Here is a 16,810-nt window from a genome sequence, read left to right on the forward strand (position 1 = left end):
AGGGTGGAGGAAAGTAAACACAATGAACCGTTAGGGTGCCAACCTTGAGAGACAGAGTGTGCGGATTGTATGAAGGGAGTTGGAAGACCGTAAAGGGGCAAGAAGGAGAGACAAAAGCAGTGATACCACCAGAACCACGGTTGAAAGCACCAGGTACTTTTGAACCATACAAGTGGTATTGAGACCAGTCAATCGGATAGGAACCAGAAGTGAGCCAAGTTTCAGTGACAAACAGAACATGAGTATCAACAATATGAGAAATAACATCATGAACTGTTGTTTGACGAAGACCATTCGCATTCCAAAGAGAGAGAGAGACAAAAACCGGGGGGACAGACACATTATTCAAATTACCAGACCATGATTCATTGTTAAGAGACATTAGATCTCCATTTCAGAATCAGTAGAAGTATCACGGCGACGCTTGAACAAGAAAGCAGCCTTTTTAGGGTCCTTTTCCTTTAGTCGGTCCATAGCACCAGCAACAGCCTCGTCCAGTTCGGCTTGACCTATCCATCCAAGATCCAGGAACCAACGGCCAACACTACTCACATTAAGTGGGCGGATGTGGGACAGAGCATCTACGCTGCGAGCATTGACCATCTCAGCAATGAGATCCATTCGATCGTGTTCAGAGTAGGCATCGTATTGTGGGTCGGCAATATTAGCAGGATTCAACGGGTCAAAATCCTCCAATATTTCCGATTCACTTGCACGGAGCAGAGCCAAGAATTCAGCAACATATTGGGTATGCAAGAGAATACCAATAGCTTCGGAGGCAGGGAAGTTGATGTCGAGGATACGAGACGTATCCACCCCAATGGCCTTGAGAGTGCGTCGAATTTCAGAGCGTAAGATCTTGCCAGATCTACCAATATATACATATTGGTATCCTTGGGGACCCTTAGCAGCAGACGTTTTGAAGAGACGACCAGCAGCCAACTTTCTCTTAGTAGCTTTAGTTGGATCAGGGCGATGTGCAGCCTTCTTAGCTATAGCAGAATAGCTAATAGTACCAGAATCAGTGGTGGCAGTAGCAGAGGTGGTGGATCCAGATGCCCCCTTGATGGGGGTGCTTGTAACAGAATCCTGTGACGTGGCTTGCAATTTTTCAATGACCAGATCCTTGTCGTGTAAAATTTTTTTCAAGGCTTGGTTTTCCTTTTCCAAAGCATCGAGACGAGCCAAAATACCATCATGTTGATTAACACGTTCAGAAAGAGAGGCAAGTTGTTGCTGTAACTGTTGCATGATAACAGTAACCTGATTCATATCAGTTGGGTGCTGAAACTCGGGCATATTGCTGATTATTTTTTTAGAAATTGTTGAAGATCCAAAAAAATATGAAGGAGATGTTCAATAAACTTGAAACTATAACACAATAGACAGAGACTAAAGGCAAGTATACTGGTATAGTTTTGGAGTTGATTGAATTGCTGATTGTTGGGAAAATAGCGTTTTTCGTGATTCTAAGGAGACTTTTTACGGAGAGGGTGGCAAAAAGTGATGAAAAACGGAAAGAGATGGGGGATGTAGCTCAGGCGAAAATTTATGGTTGTTTATTGATTACAATGAATTAGCAATGTAAAAAATATAGACTTATATGCATGCGATCTTTGGATCATTAGTTGCAAGTCCTGAGAAGCGACGTACAGCAAAAAAGCTTAAATTAATAGTTTGATCTCCATGCAGGAACAACATGCAAGTGTCCAGAAAAGGGAAAAAAGGTCCTAAACTAAAAATTAAACTGGTAAAAAAGAAGTACAGGCAGGAAAAAGGAGTAAAACAAGTGAGATAAAAGGGTAGAGAATAAGAAGCTATGGTGTATGAGACATGCAATTGGGGATACCTCGATGTTCAGACAGCAGCACAGACAAAATAAACCCACAGACCTCAGTGGCACAAAAAAAGCAAGAAAAAAAAGGAGAAAACGAGGCATTTGCATATAGCAAAATGAGCAGAGAGACAAAGACCAAACGAGAAAGAAGCAGAGAAGGAGGACAAAGTGAATACGGACACTACCACAAAGGCAGCAGAAACAGAAACAATGAGAGTGGGAATGAGAGAGCAAAACGATTTTAACAACAAGGTGTCAATCAGTTATCAGAAGGCTCTGACATTTCAAGATCCTTGGTAGCAGAGAGAGTGGGGGAGACAGCATAAGCCAAGAGAGAGGCAGTTTCAGCATCATGATGCAAGAGGTAGCCAAGATAACTCAAACGTTGTTTCTTGGCTAAACGCTCTTGATCAGAGGATCGGGATGGTGGTTTAGTAGCAGCAGAGGAGGAGGAACGAGCAAGCATTTCTTCTTTCAAAATGGCATCAAATTGGGCTTGATTGATGCGATCATACAAAAGAAAAGAACGAGCAACAGAAATACGGACAGAGCGACGGACAAAAGACAGCGAACGAAGGCAGCGAAGGTTTTCGACCTCAATGGCCTTTTGGACACGCAGATCACGAGAGAGAGAAGCAAATTTGGGGTCTTTGAGATTGACTGGATCACATGGATCAAAGTCAATCAACGGAGAACAGCCACGACCATGGAGATGCATGGCTTTGGTGAGGGTGAGTACATAGTCATTATGAACAAGGAAAGAAATCACATTCTGTACAGGATATTGAATATCCAGCACACGAGAGTTATTCAATCCTACGCCTTGTACAAGGCGACGCAGCTCAGAAAGACGACGGCGGACAGGAGTAGCATAGTACACAAATTGATAACCAGATGGTATATCACTTTGAGGAGCAAAAAGACGGGCAAGAGTAGCGGATGCCTTGGTGGCAGACGGAGGAGGACGAGCAGCAGGCTTCTTCTTACGCTTTGCATCTGTATTAGATGCAACGACGGCAGCAAAAGATGGTTGATTTCCTGGAGACAAAATGGTGGCAGAGGTAGCATTGGTGCATGTAGTTGATGCTGATGCTGTTGTGGTGGTAGTAGTGGCAGGAGGTGGGTGGGATGATGATGGTTTGGGAGCCAGGCTAGTTGTAGTACCAGTAGCAGCTGCAAGTTTGGCTTCGAGAGTGTGACGAGCAGCTTCAGACTCTGCCAGGGCTGTTTTTAACCGCTCAATTTCGACATGGGCGGTTTCCAGACGAGCTAAGCGATTTCGAACCTCAATCATAAAGGTTGAAAGTTGCTGTTCACTCGCTGGAGAGGCAGATGGAGGAGTTGTTGGTCCAAAATCAGTAGAAATGTTGATGATATCAACTGATGTTTGTGGATGGTGGTGCTGATGAGAGGTTGGAGTGAGTGTCATTTTCTTTGTTTTCAACTGTTGAGTGAAATCTACAGCGAAAAAAGGTGGAGATCTTGAGGAACTTGGCCGTTTTTGACCTAGAGAAAGAGAGGACGCAGAGCTTAATGCCTGGTTTACTTTGGTGTCGTCTGGAATGACGTTCTTGCTATGTATTGTATGGATTTGTAGAGTTGGGTCAATTTTTTCAATATTACTGGGCTTCAATGTATTAAAAACATTGGTTAGCGGAAAGAAAGGTGGGGGATGTAGCTCAGGCGAAAATTTATGGTTGTTTATTGATTACAATGAATTAGCAATGTAAAAAATATAGACTTATATGCATGCGATCTTTGGATCATTAGTTGCAAGTCTTGAGAAGCGACGTACAGCAAAAAAGCTTAAATTGATAGTTTGATCTCCATGCAGGAACAACATGCAAGTGTCCAGAAAAGGGAAAAAAGGTCCTAAACTAAAAATTAAACTGGTAAAAAAGAAGTACAGGCAGGAAAAAGGAGTAAAACAAGTGAGATAAAAGGGTAGAGAATAAGAAGCTATGGTGTATGAGACATGCAATTGAGGATACCTCGATGTTCAGACAGCAGCACAGACAAAATAAACCCACAGACCTCAGTGGCACAAAAAAAGCAAGAAAAAAAAGGAGAAAACGAGGCATTTGCATATAGCAAAATGAGTAGAGAGACAAAGACCAAACGAGAAAGAAGCAGAGAAGGAGGACAAAGTGAATACGGACACTACCACAAAGGCAGCAGAAATAGAAACAATGAGAGTGGGAATGAGAGAGCAAAACGATTTCAACAACAAGGTGTCAATCAGTTATCAGAAGGCTCTGACATTTCAAGATCCTTGGTAGCAGAGAGAGTTGGGGAGACAGCATAAGCCAAGAGAGAGGCAGTTTCAGCATCATGATGCAAGAGGTAGCCAAAATAACTCAAACGTTGTTTCTTGGCTAAACGCTCTTGATCAGAGGATCGGGATGGTGGTTTAGCAGCAGCAGAGGAGGAGGAACGAGCAGGCATTTCTTCTTTCAAAATGGCATCAAATTGGGCTTGGTTGATGCGATCATACAAAAGAAAAGAACGAGCAACAGAAACACGGACAGAGCGACGGACAAAAGACAGCGAACGAAGGCAGCGAAGGTTTTCGACCTCAATGGCCTTTTGGACACGCAGATCAGGAGAGAGAGAAGCAAATTTGGGATCTTTGAGATTGACTGGATCACATGGATCAAAGTCAATCAACGGAGAGCAGCCACGACCATGTAGATGCATGGCTTTGGTGAGGGTGAGTACATAGTCATTATGAACAAGGAAAGAAATCACATTCTGTACAGGATATTGAATATCCAGCACACGAGAGTTATTCAATCCTACGCCTTGAACAAGGCGACGCAGCTCAGAAAGACGACGGCGGACAGGAGTAGCATAGTACACAAATTGATAACCAGATGGTATATCACTTTGAGGAGCAAAAAGACGAGCAAGAGTAGCGGATGCCTTGGTGGCAGATGGAGGAGGAGGACGAGCAGCAGGCTTCTTCTTACGCTTTGCACCTGTATTAGATGCAACGACGGCAGCAAAAGATGGTTGATTTCCTGGAGACAAAGAGGTGGCAGAGGTAGCATTGGTGCATGTAGTTGATGCTGATGCTATTGTGGTGGTAGTAGTGGCAGGAGGTGGGTGGGATGATGATGGCTTGGGAGCCAGGCTAGTTGTAGTACCAGTAGCAGCTGCAAGTTGGGCTTCGAGAGCGTGACGAGCAGCTTCAGACTCTGCCAGGGCTGTTTTTAACCGCTCAATTTCGACATGGGCGGTTTCCAGACGAGCTAAGCGATTTCGAACCTCAATCATAAAGGTTGAAAGTTGCTGTTCACTCGCTGGAGAGGCAGATGGAGGAGTTGTTGGTCCAAAATCAGTAGAAATGTTGATGATATCAACTGATGTTTGTGGATGGTGGTGCTGAGAGGTTTGAGAGAGTGTCATTTTCTTTGTTTTCATCTGTTGAGTGAAATCTACAGCGAAAAAAGGTGGAGATCTTGAGGAACTTGGCCGTTTTTGACCTGGAGAGAGAGAGGACGCAGAGCTTAATGCCTGGTTTACTTTGGTGTCGTCTGGAATGGTGTTCTTGCTATGTATTGTATGGATTTGTAGAGTTGGATCAATTTTTTCAATATTACTGGGCTTCAATGTATTAAAAAAATTGGTTAGCGGAAAGAAAGGTGGGGATGTAGCTCAGTTTAACGTTGATTTTTATTATATACATGAATTCAATGGGCACTCGATGGGAGCATTAGCCTAGAATTCTAGAAACAAAAGAGTAGCAGGTACAAAAAACCCTTAAGGGGACACTAACTAAGAAAAAGGGAAAAAGGAAAGTGTGGTAGTGGCAAAGGAACGGCATGAATACTGGTATTGTTGATTTGATCTGGAGGAATGACCAACGGATGGGAACTTTGATAATTACTTACCACCGTGGCATCGCACCGAGAAAGCAAAAACAACAAACGTTCATCAATGAGCAGAAAACCAGAGCGATCCAGGATCTGGATCTGGTGGGATCACAGCCAGAGGATGCACAAGGCAATCAATGGCATGCAACAAAAGGAGCAAAGCAGACCAAAAGTACGGTGGACCAGCTGAAGCTTTGTCTGGAAGACAGTTCAGAGCATGATCAATGCGATGGATACCAGGTGGAGCAGGTGGCAAAGCATCAAAAAAGGTACGATCCAGAGCGCGACATGTCAGAAAGTGATCTCGGGAGATAAACTCACCGGTAGTGCACGGACATTCTTCACGCATATTGGTGAAACGTCCAAGACGCCACCGCACAAGACGACTACGAGCAGATCGACCAATAGGCAGATACAGAATGGGATCTGGACGAGAGACAGACGGACGACAAGCACGAAGGAGAGTCTGAGCACCAGTAGCAGCAGCGGTAGCAAGTTGACGATCCACTTGATCTTGCCAATACGAATCGAAGATTTCAGTAAGACCAGCAGTGGTGAATGGCGGCGGATCAGATAGTGTCAGATACAACGGGTTTTGACAAATAAATCTGTCTAGACGAGTGTACAGTAAGCCACGACGAAGCAGAACCAACAAGCAATCATCAGGAAGAGTATCAGCACGAAGAGCATAACGTGTTATCAGAACGTTATATCGATGCTTCATGCTGGGAATACAGGTCAAATGTTTGGCAACATTGTACCATGTACTACCAACAAACATACCAACCAATCGATTTTGCAGAGCATCAAGAGCCTTGAAGTCACGGAAAGAGAGATGCGATATAGCTAAGCCGTATTCCAGCTTGGGTCGAATAAAGCTTTTATACAAACGAGCACAAAGCAACAGAGAAAAACCATTTCGATTGACACCAACCGAATTCAACAATGCCATTGTCTTGATAGCACCAGAAGCACGCAGATTGAGAATCCCAGGGGCATACAGACCTTTATATCTAAACGGCATACCAAGATACGTGAATTCCTCTACCACAGGAAGAGGTTCACCGTATAGGGACAATGGATGACGAGTAGAGGCTGTTGGAGCACAAAGTACAGCACATTTTGATGGTTTCCATCTGTAGCCAAGAGAGAACGAGTGATCTGAAGCGACATCCAACATGGTTTGCACATCAGTACGAGAGCCAAATATGGCCACATCATCAGCAAAGAGCAGGCTATTCACGCAAACACTAGGCATCCCAGGTGGTGATACCATAGTACCGCGACTGACAGCAGAACGAAGAACAGCAGGCAGAGAGTTGATGTACAGAGAGTACAAGTGAGGGCTGAGCACTGAACCCTGTAATACGCCAGTAGCAGGCGAAAAGGGAACAGAGGTGTGATTTGCAATCAACACAGACACGAGTACATCATCGAACATGTGGATGAGCAAACTGAGAACTGAACGAGGCAGAGAAGAACGAGAGAGAGCATCCCAAATCACACGACGATCCACGGTATCATACGCTGATTTGATGTCCAGGAAAGCAACCACAGGATAGTGATGGTGGGTGAGGAAGTAGTCGTGCATCAAGTCATGTAAACAGAGGGCTTGATCCAGAGGACTACGCTGTGGGCGAAAACCACCTTGAGCAACATCAAGTGCAGGCGAATGTTCATCAAGAGCAGGCATCAGAGAGAATTCGAACAATTTACGCATCACCGAAGTAAGCGAAATTGGACGAAAGTTTGCAGGATCAGATACATCACCTTTCTTGTAAATGGGAAAGACTTGAGCATGTCGCCATAGAGCTGGTGTATACGACCACTGAGAGCAGAGTGTAAAGAGCAGAGACAATACGGGTGCAATGTCAGATGCTAGAGCCTTCAGCATTTCAGCTTTCAAATGATCAGGACCAGGAGCTTTTCCATTTGGCAAACGCTTAATGAGGGAGACAAGTGTATCAGCATCAAATAGACCCAAATCAGCGGTGGACACATCATAAGGCAAGTCAGGGAAATTGGACGGAGCAGCAAGGCGAGACGCATGATTCAACAGGGAGCCATCATAGACAGAGGCAAGATGAGACGCCATTGTGTTGACAGAGGCAGTTGGACCGTCTGGATGACTGTACGTTGCAGAGCATTCCTTGTTTCTTTTAATGCGCTTGATTGCAGCAGTGGCTTTCGAAAAGTCCTTTTCTAAATCAGAGCAAAACTGATTCCACGATCGACGCTTAGCAGCTTGTACAAGAGAACGAAAACGCCTGTGAGCAGCTTGATAGAGATTCCATGTTTCGACTTTGGCAAAACGACTTGCCCACCTCCATCTACTATACATAGTATCTCTTTCACGAGCAGCATCCTCAATTTCCTGTGTCCAGTACTTTTTCCAGTGGCCAGGACGACCAGATTTCACACCAATTGAGCTATCCAGAGATTCATACAAACATTGATTCAAAGAATCGTTGAGTGCATCAATATCTGGACAAACACCAGGGGGAGCAGACACCAAACCAGAGAGAGAACCAACCAAAGGAGCAACAGAAGATCGAAAGGATTCACGAAGCAAGCCCAAAAGCCGCTTTTTCCTCAATTTCGAGAGCTTCCATTGCCGTCTAGGGGCTAAACCACCAGAGTTACCAGAACCAAGAGTATCATCGGGAGGGGGCACATACTCGAAAGTAAGTACCATCAGCCGATGATCAGAGCCAAGAGACAGATCAGATTCAACCACCAGTTGAGGATGTAACAGAGCAGCCTCGCCAATGTTTGTAAGAAACAGATCAATGATGCTATGAACCTCTTGTTGACGTCGAAAAGTTGTGAATGTGGGTGTACCAAATGCTAAAGACTCATTGAGAATGGAAAAAGAGGACTCCTCCAGCCATGGAAGTAGTGAGGTACCACGAGGATTAGCATTAGTATCACCCAGTAGAGATCCAAAGCGAGCATTGAAATCACCACAAAGGATGGTATCACTGGTTACGGGTAACGAGCGAAGAAGCGAGAGCACCTTATCCGAAGATAAGGGTGGAGGCAGATACACACAATGAACCGTAAGGGTACCAACCTTAAGGGACAAAGTGTGTGCATTGTAAGACGGAAGTTGAGAGACAGAGAAAGGACAGGAAGGAGAGACAAAGGCAGTAATGCCACCAGAACCACGGTTAAATGCACCAGGTACTTTAGAGCCATAGAGGTGGAATTGAGACCAGTTAGTAGGGAAAGAACCAGAGGTTAGCCAGGTTTCAGTGACAAGCAGTACATGAGTGTTCTGAACATGATGGAGAACATCATGTACCGTTGATTGACGTAGACCATTGGCATTCCAAAGGGAGAGAGAGACTTGAAAGGAGTGGACTGGGTTGTTATTGGGAGTATGACTAGTAGCTATGTTACTCATTAGAGTTCCATAGCAGAGCCATTGCTGTCATGATCTTCCTTTTGACGCTTGAACAAGAATTTAGCCTTTTTGGGCTCCTTCTCGGCAAGACGACCGATAGCTTCAGAGACGGCTATATCTAGCTCTTCTTGAGAGATCCAGCCAGCAGAGACAAAGTATTTGCCAACGCCACTAACGTTGAGTGGACGAAGGAAAGAGAGAGTTTGCAGAGCACGGGTGTTGGTGAATTCATAGATCAATTGCTCACGCTCTTCAATGGCAAGATCAGCATATTTGGGATCAGCAATGTTGTTGGGATCCAAAGGTTGAAAGTTTTCAATGTGATCAGCTTCACATTTGCGCATACAGGCAAAAAATTCCTCAACATATTGGATGTGGAGCAAGATGCCAATGACGCCAGTGGCAGGGAAACAGATGTCTAACACACGGCCAGTATCAATACCAGCTCGGCGAAGTTGGTAACGAACCTCAGAGCGCAGGATTTTACCAGAGCGGCCTAGATACACATACTGGTATCCTTGTTGACCTTTGGTGGTGGTGGTTTGGAACATGCGACCTGCAGCAAGACGTCGCTTGGTAGTACGGGCAGGGTCACGATGTTGAGCACCTTTACGGGCAGCAGATGCGTAGCTACCTTGAGTAGCATCGGGTTGGTGAGTAGTAACAAGCTCTTGGGGTGGTGTTACCTGAGAGCTGGCTGGAGCACCTTGATTGGTGCGGCGGGATGAGAGTTGGCCCTGTAATTTTTCGATTGCAAGGTCCTTGGCCTGTAACTGATTTTTTAATTCTCCATTTTCCTTTTCCAAAAGGTCCAGGCGGGCAAGGAGATTGTCATGTTGCTGTACTCGCTCGGTAAGAGAGATCAGCTGTTGCTGTTGTTCTTGAACAGTTTGGATGAGCTGATTCAAATCCATAGATTGCTGATTATTGTTGAGCATGGCTGAAAATATTCTATCAAACTTTGGAGATTCAATAAAATATGAAAAAGATGTCCAACAAACTGGAAGTTATAACACAATGTACGTTGACTAAATGCAAGTAAACTGGTACAACTGAAGGCTAGTTGGAGTGTTTGTTGTCGAGATAAACCGCTTTTATAGTGAGGAAATACTTTTTACCGGGGGAAGGTGGCAAAAAGTGATGAAAAACGGAAAGAGATGGGGATGTAGCTCAGGCGAAAATTTATGGTTGTTTATTGATTACAATGAATTAGCAAAGTAAAAAATATAGACTTATATGCATGCGATCTTTGGATCATTAGTTGCAAGTCCTGAGAAGCGACGTACAGCAAAAAAGCTTAAATTGATAGTTTGATCTCCATGCAGGAACAACATGCAAGTGTCCAGAAAAGGGAAAAAAGGTCCTAAACTAAAAATTAAACTGGTAAAAAAGAAGTACAGGCAGGAAAAAGGAGTAAAACAAGTGAGATAAAAGGGTAGAGAATAAGAAGCTATGGTGTATGAGACATGCAATTGAGGATACCTCGATGTTCAGACAGCAGCACAGACAAAATAAACCCACAGACCTCAGTGGCACAAAAAAAGCAAGAAAAAAAGGAGAAAACGAGGCATTTGCATATAGCAAAATGAGCAGAGAGACAAAGACCAAACGAGAAAGAAGCAGAGAAGGAGGACAAAGTAAATACAGACACTACCATAAAGGCAGCAGAAACAGAAACAACGAGAGTGGGAATGAGAGAGCAAAACGATTTCAACAGCAAGGTGTCAATCAGTTATCAGAAGGCTCTGACATTTCAAGATCCTTGGTAGCAGAGAGAGTGGGGGAGACAGCATAAGCCAAAAGAGAGGCAGTTTCAGCATCATGATGCAAGAGGTAGCCAAGATAACTCAAACGTTGTTTCTTGGCTAAACGCTCTTGATCAGAGGATCGGGATGGTGGTTTAGCAGCAGCAGAGGAGGAGGAACGAGCAAGCATTTCTTCTTTCAAAATGGCATCAAATTGGGCTTGGTTGATGCGATCATACAAAAGAAAAGAACGAGCAACAGAAACACGGACAGAGCGACGGACAAAAGACAGCGAACGAAGGCAGCGAAGGTTTTCGACCTCAATGGCCTTTTGGACACGCAGATCACGAGAGAGAGAAGCAAATTTGGGATCTTTGAGATTGACTGGATCACATGGATCAAAGTCAATCAACGGAGAAGAGCCACGACCATGGAGATGCATGGCTTTGGTGAGGGTGAGAACATAGTCGTTGTGAACAAGGAAAGAAATCACATTCTGTACAGGATATTGAATATCCAGCACACGAGAGTTATTCAATCCTACGCCTTGAACAAGGCGACGCAGCTCAGAAAGACGACGGCGGACAGGAGTAGCATAGTACACAAATTGATAACCAGATGGTATATCACTTTGAGGAGCAAAAAGACGAGCAAGAGTAGCGGATGCCTTGGTGGCAGATGGAGGAGGAGGACGAGCAGCAGGCTTCTTCTTACGCTTTGCACCTGTATTAGATGCAACGACGGCAGCAAAAGATGGTTGATTTCCTGGAGACGAAGAGGTGGCAGAGGTAGCATTGGTGCATGTAGTTGATGTTGGTGCTGTTGTGGTGGTAGTAGTGGCAGGAGGTGGGTGGGATGATGATGGTTTGGGAGCCAGGCTAGTTGTAGTACCAGTAGCAGCTGCAAGTTGGGCTTCGAGAGCGTGACGAGCAGCTTCAGACTCTGCCAGGGCTGTTTTTAACCGCTCAATTTCGACATGGGCGGTTTCCAGACGAGCTAAGCGATTTCGAACCTCAATCATAAAGGTTGAAAGTTGCTGTTCACTCGCTGGAGAGGCAGATGGAGGAGTTGTTGGTCCAAAATCAGTAGAAATGTTGATGATATCAACTGATGTTTGTGGATGATGGTGCTGATGAGAGGTTGGAGTGAATGTCATTTTCTTTGTTTTCAACTGTTGAGTGAAATCTACAGCGAAAAAAGGTGGAGATCTTGAGGAACTTGGCCGTTTTTGACCTGGAGAAAGAGAGGACGCACAGCTTAATGCCTGGTTTACTTTGGTGTCGTCTGGAATGATGTTCTTGCTATGTATTGTATGGAATTGTAGAGTTGGGTCAATTTTTTCAATATTACTGGGCTTCAATGTATTAAAAAAATTGGTTAGCGGAAAGAAAGGTGGGGATGTAGCTCAGTTTAACGTTGATTTTTATTATATACATGAATTCAATGGGCACTCGATGGGAGCATTAGCCTAGAATTCTAGAAACAAAAGAGTAGCAGGTACAAAAAACCCTTAAGGGGACACTAACTAAGAAAAAGGGAAAAAGGAAAGTGTGGTAGTGGCAAAGGAACGGCATGAATACTGGTATTGTTGATTTGATCTGGAGGAATGACCAACGGATGGGAACTTTGATAATTACTTACCACCGTGGCATCGCACCGAGAAAACAAAGCAACAAACGTTCATCAATGAAGAGACTATCTAGCAGAGAACCATAACAACCCTGAATCAAGATCAGCAGGGATGACAGCCAGCGGATGCACTAAACAATCAATGGCATGAAGCAGAGCAAGCAAAGCAGACCAATAAGATGGAGGACCATCAGAGGCTTTCACAGGTAAGCAATTAAGGGCATAGTCTATACGATGAATACCAGGAGGAGCCACAGGCAGAGCATCGAGAAGTGTTCGATCCAGAGCACGGCATGTCAGAAAGTGATTTCGAGATATAAAATCACCCATCACGCACGGACACTCTTCACGCATGTTTGTGAAACGTCCAAGACGCCAGCGAACAAGGCGACTTCGAGCAGATCGACCAATTGGTAGGTACAAAATGGGATCTGGACGAGATACAGAACGACGACAAGCACGGAGGAGGGTCTGGGTACCAGAAACAGCAGCAGCAGCAAGTTGATGATCTACTTGATCTTGCCAATACGAATCAAAGACTTCAGTAAGACCAGCAGTGGTGAATGGCGGCGGATCAGGTAGTGTCAGATACAACGGGTTTTGACAAATAAATCTGTCTAGACGAGTGTACAGTAATCCACGACGAAGCAGAACCAACAAGCAATCATCAGGGAGAGTATCAGCACGAAGAGCATAACGTGTTGCCAGGACATTATATCGATGCTTCATGCTGGGAATACAGGTCAAATGTTTGGCAACATTGTACCATGTACTACCAACAAACATACCAACCAATCGATTTTGCAGAGCATCAAGAGCCTTGAAGTCACGGAAAGAGAGATGCGATATAGCTAAGCCGTATTCCAGCTTGGGTCGAATAAAGCTTTTATACAAACGAGCACAAAGCAACAGAGAAAACCCATTTCGATTGACACCAACCGAATTCAACAATGCCATTGTCTTGATAGCACCAGAAGCACGCAGATTGAGAATCCCAGGGGCGTACAGACCTTTATATCTAAACGGCATACCAAGATACGTGAATTCCTCTACCACAGGAAGAGGTTCACCGTATAGAGACAATGGATGACGAGTAGAGGCAGTAGGAGCACAAAGTACAGCACATTTTGATGGTTTCCATCTGTAGCCAAGAGAGAACGAGTGATCTGAAGCGACATCCAACATGGTTTGCACATCAGTACGAGAGCCAAATATGGCCACATCATCAGCAAAGAGTAAACTATTGATATGAACAGGATGCATTCCGGGTGGAGATACCATAGTACCACGGTTGACAGCAGCACGAAGAACAGCAGGCAGAGAGTTGATGTACAGAGAGTACAAGTGCGGACTGAGCACTGAACCTTGGAGTACACCAGTAGCAGGCGAAAAAGGGTCAGAGTTGTGGTTTGCAATCAGTACAGAGACTAGTACATCATCGAACATATTGATCAATAAACTAAGGATTGGACGAGGTAGTGAAGAATGAGCAAGAGCATCCCAAATAACGTTGCGGATCCACTGTATCGTATGCAGATTTGATGTCCAGAAAGGCTACAACAGGATAGTGGTGATGAGTGAGGAAGTAGTCGTGCATCAAGTCATGTAAACAGAGGGCTTGATCCAGAGGACTACGCTGCGGGCGAAAACCACCTTGAGCAACATCAAGTGCAGGCGAAATGTTCATCAAGAGCAGGCATCAGAGAGAATTCGAACAATTTACGCATCACCGAAGTAAGCGAAATTGGACGAAAATTAGCTGGATCAGATACATCACCTTTCTTGTAAATGGGGAAAGACTTGAGCATGTCGCCATATAAGTTGGTGTATACGACCACTGAGAGCAGAGTGTAAAGAGCAGAGACAATACGGGTGCAATGTCAGATGCTAGAGCCTTCAACATTTCAGCTTTCAGATGATCAGGGCCAGGAGCTTTCCCATTTGGCAAACGCTTTAATGAGAGCGACAAGTATATCAGCATCAAACAGAGACAGATCAGTAGGCACAGCGTAAGGCAAATCAGAGTTGTTCACTTGGGGAGCAGTAGGCGAGACGCATTATTCAACAAAGAGCCATCATAGACTGAGGCAAGATGGGACGCCATGTGTTGACAGAGGCAGTTGGACCGTCTGGATGACTGTACGTTGCAGAGCATTCCTTGTTTCTTTTAATGCGCTTGATTGCAGCAGTGGCTTTCGAAAAGTCCTTTTCTAAATCAGAGCAAAACTGATTCCACGATCGACGCTTAGCAGCTTGTACAAGAGAACGAAAACGCCTGTGAGCAGCTTGATAGAGATTCCATGTTTCGACTTTGGCAAAACGACTTGCCCCACCTCCATCTACTATACTAGTATCTCTTTCACGAGCAGCATCCTCAATTTCCTGTGTCCAGTACTTTTTCCAGTGGCCAGGACGACCAGATTTCACACCAATTGAGCTATCCAGAGATTCATACAAACATTGATTCAAAGAATCGTTGAGTGCATCAATATCTGGACAAACACCCAGGAGGAGCAGACACCAACCAGAGAGAGAACCAACCAAAGGAGCAACAAGAAGATCGAAAGGATTCACGAAGCAAGCCCAAAGGCCGCTTTTTCCTCAATTTCGAGAGCTTTCCATTGCCGTCTAGGGGCCAAACCACCAGAGCTACCAGAACCAAGAGTATCATCAGGAGGGGGCACATACTCGAAAGTAAGTACCATCAGCCGATGATCAGAGCCAAGAGACAGATCAGATTCAACCACCAGTTGAGGAGTAACAGAGCAGCCTCGCCAATGTTTGTAAGAAACAGATCAATGATGCTATGAACCTCTTGCTTGACGTCGAAAAGTTGTGAATGTGGGTGTAACCAAATGCTAAAGACTCATTGAGAATGGAAAAAGGACCTCCTCCAGCCATGGAAGTAGTGAGGTACACGAGGATTAGCATTAGTATCACCCAGTAGAGATCCAAAGCGAGCATTGAAATCACCACAAAGGATGGTATCACTGGTTACGGGTAACGAGCGAAGAAGCGAGAGCACCTTATCCGAAGATAAGGGTGGAGGCAGATACACACAATGAACTGTAAGGGTGCCAACCTTAAGGGACAAAGTGTGTGCATTGTAAGACGGAAGTTGAGAGACAGAGAAAGGACAGGAAGGAGAGACAAAGGCAGTAATGCCACCAGAACCACGGTTAAATGCACCAGGTACTTTAGAGCCATAGAGGTGGAATTGAGACCAGTTAGTAGGGAAAGAACCAGAGGTTAGCCAGGTTTCAGTGACAAGCAGTACATGAGTGTTCTGAACATGATGGAGAACATCATGTACTGTTGATTGACGTAGACCATTGGCATTCCAAAGGGAGAGAGAGACTTGAAAGGAGTGGACTGGGTTGTTATTGGGAGTATGACTAGTAGCTATGTTACTCATTAGAGTTCCATAGCAGAGCCATTGCTGTCATGATCTTCCTTTTGACGCTTGAACAAGAATTTAGCCTTTTGGGCTCCTTCTCGGCAAGACGACCGATAGCTTCAGAGACGGCTATATCTAGCTCTTCTTGAGAGATCCAGCCAGCAGAGACAAAGTATTTGCCAACGCCACTAACGTTGAGGGACGAAGGAAAGAGAGGGTTTGCAGAGCACGGGTGTTGGTGAATTCATAGATCAATTGCTCACGCTCTTCAATGGCAAGATCAGCATATTGGGATGGGATCAGCAATGTTGTTGGGATCCAAGGGTTGAAAGTTTTCAATGTGATCAGCTTCACATTTGCGCATACAGGCGAGAAACTCCTCTACATATTGGATGTGGAGCAAGATGCCAATGACGCCAGTGGCAGGGAAACAGATGTCTAACACACGGCCAGTATCAATACCAGCTCGGCGAAGTTGGTAACGAACCTCAGAGCGCAGGATTTTACCAGAGCGGCCTAGATACACATACTGGTATCCTTGTTGACCTTTGTGGTGGCGGTTTGGAACATACGACCTGCAGCAAGACGTCGCTTGGTAGTACGGGCAGGGTCACGATGTTGGGCACCTTTACGGGCAGCAGATGCGTAGCTACCTTGAGTAGCATCGGGTTGGTGAATAGTAACAAGCTCTTGGGTTGGTGTTACCTGAGAGCTGGATTGAGCACCTTGATTGGTGCGGCGGGATGAGAGTTGGCCCTGTAATTTTTCAATTGCAAGGTCCTTGGCCTGTAACTGATTTTTCAATTCTCATTTTCCTTTTCCAAAAGGTCCAGGCGAGCAAGGAGATTGTCATGTTGCTGTACTCGCTCGTGAGAGAAGAGACCAGTTGTTGCTGTTGTTGTTGAACAGTTTGGATGAGCT

The 16,810-nt window shown here is 45.0% G+C and overlaps 9 protein-coding genes across 9 annotated transcripts; all 9 read right to left on the reverse strand.

Annotated features, from left to right (window-relative positions):
- Positions 1 to 381: 381 nt before the first annotated feature.
- RAV1_6 (regulator of (H+)-ATPase in vacuolar membrane) lies at positions 382 to 1,299 on the reverse strand (the record flags this gene model as incomplete). Its single annotated transcript, XM_064823097.1, has 1 exon — positions 382 to 1,299. The coding sequence occupies one exon, from the start codon at positions 1,297 to 1,299 to the stop codon at positions 382 to 384; it is 918 nt and encodes a 305-aa protein (XP_064679697.1).
- Positions 1,300 to 2,096: 797 nt separating this feature from the next.
- Positions 2,097 to 3,266, reverse strand: OXR1_2 (oxidation resistance protein 1; the record flags this gene model as incomplete). Its single annotated transcript, XM_064823098.1, has 1 exon — positions 2,097 to 3,266. The coding sequence occupies one exon, from the start codon at positions 3,264 to 3,266 to the stop codon at positions 2,097 to 2,099; it is 1,170 nt and encodes a 389-aa protein (XP_064679698.1).
- An 809-nt stretch (positions 3,267 to 4,075) lies between these two features.
- On the reverse strand, positions 4,076 to 5,245 carry ATC70_003744 (uncharacterized protein; the record flags this gene model as incomplete). Its single annotated transcript, XM_064823099.1, has 1 exon — positions 4,076 to 5,245. One exon carries the CDS (start codon positions 5,243 to 5,245, stop codon positions 4,076 to 4,078), a length of 1,170 nt encoding a protein of 389 aa, XP_064679699.1.
- Positions 5,246 to 5,773: 528 nt separating this feature from the next.
- Positions 5,774 to 9,042, reverse strand: ATG11_1 (oligomeric, coiled-coil, peripheral membrane protein; the record flags this gene model as incomplete). Its single annotated transcript, XM_064823100.1, has 2 exons — positions 5,774 to 8,989; positions 9,034 to 9,042. 2 exons carry the CDS (start codon positions 9,040 to 9,042, stop codon positions 5,774 to 5,776), a joined length of 3,225 nt encoding a protein of 1,074 aa, XP_064679700.1.
- A 75-nt stretch (positions 9,043 to 9,117) lies between these two features.
- ATC70_003746 (uncharacterized protein) lies at positions 9,118 to 10,056 on the reverse strand (the record flags this gene model as incomplete). Its single annotated transcript, XM_064823101.1, has 1 exon — positions 9,118 to 10,056. The coding sequence occupies one exon, from the start codon at positions 10,054 to 10,056 to the stop codon at positions 9,118 to 9,120; it is 939 nt and encodes a 312-aa protein (XP_064679701.1).
- Positions 10,057 to 10,846: 790 nt separating this feature from the next.
- On the reverse strand, positions 10,847 to 12,019 carry CMK2_1 (Calmodulin-dependent protein kinase cmk2; the record flags this gene model as incomplete). Its single annotated transcript, XM_064823102.1, has 1 exon — positions 10,847 to 12,019. The coding sequence occupies one exon, from the start codon at positions 12,017 to 12,019 to the stop codon at positions 10,847 to 10,849; it is 1,173 nt and encodes a 390-aa protein (XP_064679702.1).
- A 539-nt stretch (positions 12,020 to 12,558) lies between these two features.
- On the reverse strand, positions 12,559 to 13,938 carry COQ3 (Hexaprenyldihydroxybenzoate methyltransferase, mitochondrial; the record flags this gene model as incomplete). The annotated part of the gene is made up of 1 exon (XM_064823103.1): positions 12,559 to 13,938. The coding sequence occupies one exon, from the start codon at positions 13,936 to 13,938 to the stop codon at positions 12,559 to 12,561; it is 1,380 nt and encodes a 459-aa protein (XP_064679703.1).
- Positions 13,939 to 14,553: 615 nt separating this feature from the next.
- Positions 14,554 to 15,907, reverse strand: ATC70_003749 (uncharacterized protein; the record flags this gene model as incomplete). Its single annotated transcript, XM_064823104.1, has 2 exons — positions 14,554 to 14,929; positions 15,381 to 15,907. 2 exons carry the CDS (start codon positions 15,905 to 15,907, stop codon positions 14,554 to 14,556), a joined length of 903 nt encoding a protein of 300 aa, XP_064679704.1.
- A 262-nt stretch (positions 15,908 to 16,169) lies between these two features.
- On the reverse strand, positions 16,170 to 16,675 carry SDS3 (histone deacetylase and transcriptional regulator; the record flags this gene model as incomplete). The annotated part of the gene is made up of 2 exons (XM_064823105.1): positions 16,170 to 16,405; positions 16,462 to 16,675. Coding segments are annotated over 2 exons (450 nt in total), but the record flags the coding sequence as incomplete, so codon positions are not given.
- Between the last annotated feature and the right edge of the window lie 135 nt (positions 16,676 to 16,810).

The sequence above is a fragment of the Mucor velutinosus genome (genome assembly GCF_035048745.1).
Source record: "Mucor velutinosus strain NIH1002 chromosome Unknown tig00000165, whole genome shotgun sequence".
Classification (NCBI taxonomy): domain Eukaryota; kingdom Fungi; phylum Mucoromycota; class Mucoromycetes; order Mucorales; family Mucoraceae; genus Mucor; species Mucor velutinosus.